General features: G+C 39.7%; 1 protein-coding gene across 1 annotated transcript; it reads right to left on the bottom strand.

Annotated features, from left to right (window-relative positions):
• Positions 1 to 841: 841 nt before the first annotated feature.
• On the bottom strand, positions 842 to 2,616 carry LOC130667339 (uncharacterized). Its single transcript, XM_057468852.1, has one exon. It carries the CDS (start codon positions 2,614 to 2,616, stop codon positions 1,267 to 1,269), a length of 1,350 nt encoding a protein of 449 aa, XP_057324835.1. The 3' UTR covers positions 842 to 1,266.
• Between the last annotated feature and the right edge of the window lie 6,762 nt (positions 2,617 to 9,378).

The following is a 9,378-nucleotide window of genomic DNA, read 5'->3' as shown; positions in this document are numbered from 1 at the left end:
CAATATTTTCAATACTAGTAATAAAATAATCATTTAGCTTATTTGTGATAATTTTCTTGTCAGATACAATAATATTATCAATTTTAAACTCACACAGATTAGCGGTTTTATTTTTTTTGTCACCTATTAATTCTTTTAATGTTTTCCACATACGATGTGGATTGTTTTTATTAATACTGATGTTGTTTTCATAATACTGTTTTTTTTTCGTTCGCAGTTCGTTAACTACTTTATTACGCAATAGTTTATAATTATTAATTGCCGCTATATCTTTCGACTTCATAGCTACTCTATAAGACTCATCTTTATTTTTGATCATTTCAATAGCTTTGTTGTCAATCCATGGTTTATTAATCCATTTATAATTTATGATCTTTTCTTTAAATGGTGCCATTTTGTCAAGTACATCTAATACACTACTACTAATTCTTTCTACAGTTAAATTAAAATTTATACAATCATTATTATTATTATTAACACATAGTTCCGTTTGCCAATTATCGAATTTATTTAAAACTTCTGTTTGAAAAACTTCATCATTAAAATGCTTAAAATCTCTAGAGTAAACAATAGTATTACTGTCAACGTCATTCATCCCATCTATCTGAATATAAATGATATTATGATCAGATACTTTGGGTGTTGTCATTACCACAGATTTAATTTTGAAATTTGTAAAAACTAAATCTATAATTGTTTGTGAATCAAACGTCAGTCTCGTGGGAGTCTCAATATTTTGTTTCAAGCCTAAATAAGACATTTCGTCAGTTAATTTTCTAGCATAAAAATCGTTTCTTCGAATATCAATATTAAAATCACCTAACATTATTAATTTTCCAGTATCCATAATTTGTTCTGCTATTTCCAAAATTTTATCACAAAAAATATTTATACTACTACTAGGTGACCTATATAAATTACATAGTACTAATTTTTCATTGCCATTACAAAACTGAATACAATTTATCCAAGATCCGTCAATAATGTCATTACTATTTAATATCACTTTGTACTTGATATTTTTAATTACATATGTTATAGTTCCACCAGTTCTTCTGTTATTCGTGTTCGTTCGTATCATATTGTAATTTTTAAATTCAATCTCATAATCCGAAACATCATCAGTTGTATGGGTTTCACATAGACATATAATGTCAGGTTTTATTTCATTTATTACTATATCAATCTCATCTTTTCTATTAACCAGGCCACAAATATTGACTGCTATGATTTTTAAGTTAGATTTACTTGATAGATTATTAATATTCACTTTTGATGGCTATTTTTCTGACAATAGAATATTTTCTTGCCGTTTTTTAACAGTTTAATGTATGAGATACAATTTCTATCAGTAGCACAATGATTTATGTCAATATCTGTTAGTTTATATTTGTTGACCAATTCAACACAGTTAATGCACTTATTAGATTCACTCTGACACTCAGTTTCATGATGATTAGTTGAACACAACCTGCATATTTCTTCTTTTTTACAATTATTTGCAAGATGCCCAAACCCCCAGCATCTAAAGCATCTTAAAATATTAATATGATTGTATGCGTTATACAAATTCCAGCCGAATTTGACTTTACCACTATTCATTATTGCTTGATGAATGCTCGTACTAACCTCAATAATAATTGATCCATAACCATTCGCAGTTTCATATTTTTTAATAACTTTAACCGGATTATTGCCATTTGAATTTATCCATTTATTTTGTGTTGACAATTCACGTATAATTTTTTCTTCACTCAAACCTAGTATGCTATTTTCTAATTTAACTATTTTTATTTTTGGCAGTTTTTTATTTATATTTTTCACCACGTAATCACTACCAATTTTATTTTGAATTTCATTCATAAGCTTTATTTTATCAGCTTCTTTTGCTGTGTCAATTATAACTTTACCATTAGATTGATTGGTTACTTTTTTTACGTCAACTCCTAATTTTACAATGTCGATATTATTTTTTAAATCCTTAACTGTGACCTCCGTATCTTGAATTTTATTTGGTTTGACAACTAGACGATCAACATTAGACACAACAGGATTTTTTTGAGTAATTTCACTATAACTGTTTTTACTGTTCATCGCATACAAATTTTTACTGTTTTTATTTAACTCATTTTTTAATTCTATTGATAATTTTTTTATTTCTTGCTGCACAGTCTGTTGAAGAGAAATAGTAAGGTGTTTTACGTGATCTTTTATTTCATTTTTTATTATCTCTTTTAAGCAACTTATATTATTGGCATGAATAATATCAATTTTATTGAATATAGAATCCACTTTTGACATTAAAATGTCAGTGGTATTATTGTCATTATGAATATCAGCAATTACAGAGTTATTAACACTGGTTTTTTCCACTTGATCAGTATTACTATTATTTATATCCCTACTTTCTTTATCTTCATTTAATTGAACCTCATAAGTGGTATAAGGCCCATTACATCTCACTAACTGATTATTTATATCGTGAATTTTGTGACAGTTGGAGTCGGCACAACCTGGATGAAAATCCTTAAGACATATTTTACAATTCATAACAACGCGGCCGATAATTTTCTTGCAGCGTGAACAACTGTGACTTTTATCCGTTATATTGGTCATATTGATTTCACAGTCATAGATAACTGAATTATAAGACAAGACACGTACTTAACAATATGGAACTTGAAAACTGTGATAATAATTCGGATTTCCAACCTCAAAAATTCAAGGATACGAAAAACTTCAATGTTTCCACGATTTGATGAAGAAAAGCGGAATTTATTATTTCAGAACCTCAAGCGAAATTAACTCTATCATTACATCACTTTTTTATATAACACTGTACATTAAATCAACTTAATCTTGAAAACATTGAGGACCACAACAATGATACAACCACTCAAGATAATAATAATAATAATAATAATTTTTTTTTTTTTTTTTTTTTTTAAGAGAGAGGGGAAATGCATTGTTGCACTTAGGGAGCCGAACAAATTGCTCCCTGTGTGTCGGGCTATCCCTTAGGGAGACAAATTCTCCCTAGAGACTACCGACTAAAACCCCTCTCTCATCCTCCTAGGATGTCAACCGGGGACTGCTTTTCGCATTACTTCCGGTTGACTCCTATTTTAACTTAGGGGCCTTTACGGCCCCACGGCATCTATTGCCTCCTTTTTTCGGCGGAGAACCGTCTCTATACAGGAGACGATCTCCGCCCATGCCTCTCTGCTTGAAAGCATAACTTGTATTATTGTCTCCGGAGTTATGCTTCCAAGCTGGCTTTCAATTGGTGCCCTCCACCTCGACCAAACTTCGCATTCGAAGAAGGTGTGGAGGGCACTGTCATTTTGTGACCCACAGGATGGGCAGCACGGGTTCAAAGCTTTACCCATTTTATAAAGGTAAGCCCGGAAATACCCGTGCCCCGTCAGCAGTTGGGTGAGATAATAGTTTACCTCTCCATGCTGACGGTTTACCCAGATGTCCAGCCGAGGTATTAATCTGGCTGTCCATCTTCCCCGCGGGTCCCTCGTCCAAGAGTCTTGCCAGGAATCTAAACTTCGAGTCCTGGCAAGCTCTCGGCGTTTCTCCTTGTCCTCCTCCAGGCTTTGGTAGACGAACTTGCGCTCCTGGGCTAAAAGGTCAATTGGGATGACCCCGGCTATTACTAAAGCCGCTGGCTCCGAGACCGTGCGGTAGGAGCTGGCAATGCGAAGGGCCCCTCTTCGCTGCACTGCGGCCATACGTTTTCGGTACTTTTCGTACCGCAGCGCATCAGCCCAGACTTCGGCACCGTAGAGCATTATTGACTCGGCAGTGCGCAGCAACAATCGTCGCTTAGAGGGTTGGGGGCCGCCAACATTGGCCATTACCCTGCTCAGCGATGTCACTACGCCAGCTGCCTTGTCTGCTCTACACCGGATCTCGTCCCAGAAAGTGAGCCTCGAGTCTAGGCTCACCCCCAGGTACTTCACCGATGCCTTAGTCTGGACCGTTGCCAGTCCTACCTGCATATCCGTTATCAACGGGATATGCTTCTTCGTCAAAAGCACGATCTCGGTTTTAGCCAGCGCTAACTCCAAGCCGTGGCCATCCATCCAGGAGCGCACCCGACGCATTACCTGGTTGAGTAGCATCTGTGCCACCTCGACATTTCTGCCGATAATAACGGCAGCGATGTCATCCGCATACCCAACCAGGAAGGTGCCCTCAGGCATTTCCATCCTGAGGATCCCGTCATAGGAAATATTCCAAATGTCAGGACCCAGGATGGAGCCTTGGGCTGCCCCAGCCGTTATATCACGGCTGGTCGGGCCATCCGTGGTGGTGTAATTCAAGGAGCGGGCATCCAGGTAATCCTCCATGATCTTTAGGAGGTATCCCGGGATGTTAAAGTCCCGCTCCAACGCCATTATCGCGTCACACCACCGCACCGAGTTGAAGGCGTTCTTCACATCCAGTGTTACCAGTAGACAGACGGAGCGGGAAAAATGATTTCCGCGCTCCGTGCCCCTGGCAGCCTCGACTACCTCCTGGATAGCGTGTATCGTCGACCTCCCTTTCCGAAAGCCATACTGTCTCTCAGAAAGGTCTCCAGCAGCTTGGATTGCTGCGTGGAGGCGAGGCCGAAGAAGCTTCTCCAGAAGTTTGCCAGCTGTATCCAGCATACACAGGGGTCTGTATGATGATGGACTGTCTACTGGTCCCCCTTTTCCCTTGTCGATAAGTACAAGTCTGGCCTGCTTCCAGCGGGTAGGAAAGATCCCCGCCTGCAGGCAAGCGTTGTACATCTCAAGGAAAAGGTCTGGATGCCCTTCAACTGCTGCTTTCAGCACCTCTGCTGGCAGACCGTCAGGGCCTGGTGCCTTTTTGTTTTTGAAGGACCGCGCCGCGCGTACGCGTACTAACTCCCCTTTTGTAAACAAAGGGAGCAACGCTAAGTCCTCTGGTAGTCGAGAACGGCGCGGCAGCTTAGGGTGACTGGGGAAAAGGGTATCGGCAATCCTGCCAATTGTCCCCGCAGCCATTGGGGCATTCTTACCGAATGCGCCCAATTTGCGAAGGACTATCTTATACCCTAGCCCCCAGGGATCGTTGTTAAGATCCTCCCCAAGCTCCTTCCAGCAGCGGTGCTTACTTCGTTGGATGGCCCGACGAAGCACTTTCCTTGCCGCTTTATACTCGGCAGTGCTCCGGGCTGCGTCGGAATCGCGGTGACGAGCTCGTTGTGAGAGTCTTCTGGTCCGAAGACACTCTCGTCTCATCAGCGCGATTTCGTCCGTCCACCAGTACACCGGGCGTCGTTGCCCACGCTGGCAAACCCTTGGTACTGCGTCCTTGCAAGCCTGATGGAGGTGTGACATAACAACCTCCACCATTTTCTCGGCTTTTGCAAGGACCGGCAAATCTTCGGGTATCCCTTCTAGGGCTAACTGGCCGCGTATTAAGGCCGGAGATAGCTTTTGGGGGTCCATCTTGTTGACGTTCCACTTGGCAGGAGCTTTTGGTGTTTTGCTCCGGACTGGAATTACATCACGTACTCGAAACGTAATGTATTGGTGATCGCTGGCTGTATAGTCTTCGATCACCATCCAGTCCTCGACACGCGATGCCAAGCGTTCCGTGGACAGAGAGACATCTATAATTGTCTCTCTGTAGCCTGGCCTCCGGAAAGTGGTCGACGAGCCGGTGTTTAACACCACCAGCCCTACTCTTGACACCATGTCCAAGAGCCGCCCACCCCGAGAATCCGGCCAAGGCTCCCCCCATTCTAACGCTTTAGCGTTAAAATCTCCGGCCACTACCAGTTCGCCCTCCATCTCACGGACAGCGTCCTCCAGGCCATCAAGTTTAGCCTGGAAATCCGCAATACGTTCGTTTGGTGTGAAGTAACAACTGACATAAGTCACGTCGCTGCTCTTCACCCAAACGAACCCGCTGCCCGATCCATGGTCAGCAACATAAAATCGTTGCTGATTTGGGACCCATATTGCCGCCGTACCAAGAGTGTCCTCGTACCATCCTGGACCATCTCTCGCACGATATTGCTCACTGATAAGGACTATATCAGCGGCTTTCTCGAGCGAGATCTGCGCCAGGAGGTCGTGGGCAACTCGACTCCGGTTCATGTTGCCCTGGAGTACAACCGCCATTATTTTTTAGCTTGTGCGAGCGCCTTGCGGAATGCTCCGCACAAACCAGATCCCGCTTTGTGCTGGCAGGCCTCGGGATTGTCCTGGGCCGTGGCACAGAGGAAGCACTTAGGCTGCGCAGTGCAAGCCGTCGCCTTGTGCTCCACTGAACCGCACTGGTAGCAAGCTTTACTCCGGTCAGGTCCAGGACAGGACGTTGATTTGTGTCCAAATGCCAGGCATCTGAAACACCGCACCACTTCGGCCCGCCGCCTTACTCGGCAATTAACCCACCCAACTTTAATACGGCTGGTCTGCAGCAGTTGTTTGGCGTCGGATTCTGCGACAATAACCACTGCAGACTTCTGCTGTCGAGTGTTTGGGCGGGTCAGCCGTACCTCAAAACTGTCCTTTTTAAGGACAGCTCGAAGAGCCACCACCACCTCATCCTTTGTGGAGCAGCTGTCCAGATGGATCTCCAAAGAAACTTTGGGGATCAGCTCACGGACGCTGCTACCATCTCCGGCGGCCTTTGCCAAAGCTTCGGAAAACGCAGCTCGTGAACCAGCTGACGTCTTCCGAAGCTCCAGCAAGAGATCTCCTGCCTTCGAGCACCGGACGTTTTTTACCTCTACGCCAAGGGCTTCAGGATTGACTTCTTTGCGGACAGTCTGCAAGGTCTCAGCATAGGTCTTGCCCTTGGCAGGCTTGACCACAATAGCCTCTAATTTTTTTGAGGCACTCTTCCCCTTACCTCTGGTTCTAGACTTCGGAGGGGCCTTTCCCAGAGATTTAGCAGGCTGGAGAGTCTCTTTTGATGCTCCTCGTGCATTCTGCTTCGGCTCACTGTCTTTCGTTAGCAGTGCTGCCTTCTCTTCGAGAGTTTTCTTCTTCTTTTTTTTTTTTGTCTTCTTCTTCTTCGATTCCACCACCTCCCACTGTGTGGAAGTAGATGGATCGTCTTTCTTCTTCTTCAAAACTTCATTGTAGCTGGGAGCTGGTGGACTCGACGCGGGTCGCTTCTGTCCACCAGGAGCAGGTGTGCTAGAAGCTTCCACGGCAGCCACATTCGAAACGTCGGGCAACGAACTAACCCGACGTTTAGCGATCGTTGATTTCCGAAGAACATCACCAACCTCCTTCATCGGTCGGCTCGATTCCTCCAAGAGCTCTAGAAGCTCGCCCAATTTCGGAAGACCATCCTTGATAGTCTTACTGACATTGGGCTGCTTCTTCAGAGCCTCTGTCATCGATTTAAACAAACTACGCATTTCTGCGAGTCTGCCACCGAATTCCTCCTTACAAGTGTCGATACTCTTCACCAGGGATGAAGGATCGACCGACAACGTCCAAGATTTTCCAATAGAAATAGCCATGTTTTGATATAAACCAGCGCATCGTGTGCAGAGGGGCGGGCCGTCTAGTCAGGAACGGGTGTACCCTCGGAGACTACCGGGTCTCCTACCCGGGTCTCCTACCCCAGTTCCCTGAGGCCTGACCGCAACGCTTAACCAGTCCCGGAAAACCCGGACGGACTGGCACTCGCCCGGAGCGGTGCAGCTACCGACCGCTGCACTCACTGCACACTTCCTGATCAGGGCCCGAAGGGGCTGGCTCCTGATACTCACTGCAGTGGCCACCTCGGCAGAGCTAAGCTCACATCAACCCTTTCCTTACGCCGCGGAAAAACGACGCAAGTTCCAGGCACTCCCAGTGTGCTGCAATGAGTAACGATCAGTTGCAGTAAATGTTCTGCGTATATTTCCGTTTTGGTCCGCGGGTGGTATTTTATTTCCCACCTACCCGACAAGTCTGCCGAGCTCTCCCCTATCCGCCACCTGGGGACGCGCCCGATGGGGGTCGGACAACCCCACACGGGAATAATAATAATAATAATAATAATAATAATAATAATAATAATAATAATAATAATAATAATAATAATAATAATAATAATAATAATAATAATAATAATAATAATAATAATAATAATAATAATAATAATAATAATAATAATAATAATAATAATAATAATAATAATAATAATAATAATAATAATAATAATAATAATAATAATAATAATAATAATAATAATAATAATAATAATAATAATAATAATAATAATAATAATAATAATAATAATAATAATAATAATAATAATAATAATAATAATAATAATAATAATAATAATAATAATAATAATAATAATAATAATAATAATAATTATAATTATAATTATTATAATAATAATAATAATAATAATAATAATAATAATAATAATTATAATTATAATAATAATAATAATAATAATAATAATAATTATAATTATAATAATAATAATAATAATAATAATAATAATAATAATAATAATAATTATAATTATAATTATAATAATAATAATAATAATAATAATAATAATAATAATAATAATAATAATAATAATAATAATAATAATAATAATAATAATAATAATAATAATAATAATAATAATAATAATAATAATAATAATTATTATAATTATAATAATAATAATAATAATAATAATAATAATAATAATAATAATAATAATAATAATAATAATAATAATTATAATTATAATTATAATAATAATAATAATAATAATAATAATAATTATAATTATAATTATAATAATAATAATAATAATAATGTAATTTATTTAGCTTTCAGCTACAAATATATAAAATTCACATTTCATCGACTAGTATAAAATATTATTTACAATAACTTTTCTTTTATTTCATTTTTTAACAGTCTTTTAAAAATCTTAATTGTATTTGCATTTCTTGTTTCATTACTAAGCTTATTAAATAGTTCAAATCCTCTGGTATCAACGGTTTTCTCTGCTGTCCTTGTTCTTTTACGTTTAGATAATAACTTATTACTCGATCTAGTCTCATATCGATGTTGCACTCTTCTGACCACCGTCGTAAGGTAGTCAGGCGTTAGGTTATTTACAATCTTGTATATTAAGATACACACGTTATATTTAATGCGCTGTTCTATTGACATAAAACATAGCGTTTTCAGCATTTCTTTGATGGGTGTAAGTCTACCAACTTTTAAAATTACGCGCATGGCCCTGTTCTGAGTCTTTTGTAACATGTTGATGCACTGTGAATTCAGATTTATTAATAAAGATGAACAATACTCATATTGCGGCGCTATTATAGTCTTATAAATTAATACCTTCGTATAATCACCAATATAGTTACCAATTCTGTACAAAAAA

This window comes from Microplitis mediator, chromosome 5 (assembly GCF_029852145.1).
Source record: "Microplitis mediator isolate UGA2020A chromosome 5, iyMicMedi2.1, whole genome shotgun sequence".
NCBI classification, from domain to species: domain Eukaryota; kingdom Metazoa; phylum Arthropoda; class Insecta; order Hymenoptera; family Braconidae; genus Microplitis; species Microplitis mediator.
This window is presented reverse-complemented; position numbering and strand designations above follow the sequence as displayed.

What these genes read in the sequence shown, in the direction of transcription:
- LOC130667339 (XM_057468852.1), bottom strand. Translation starts at nt 2,616, where the DNA reads ATGACCAATATAACGGATAAAAGTCACAGTTGTTCACGCTGCAAGAAA.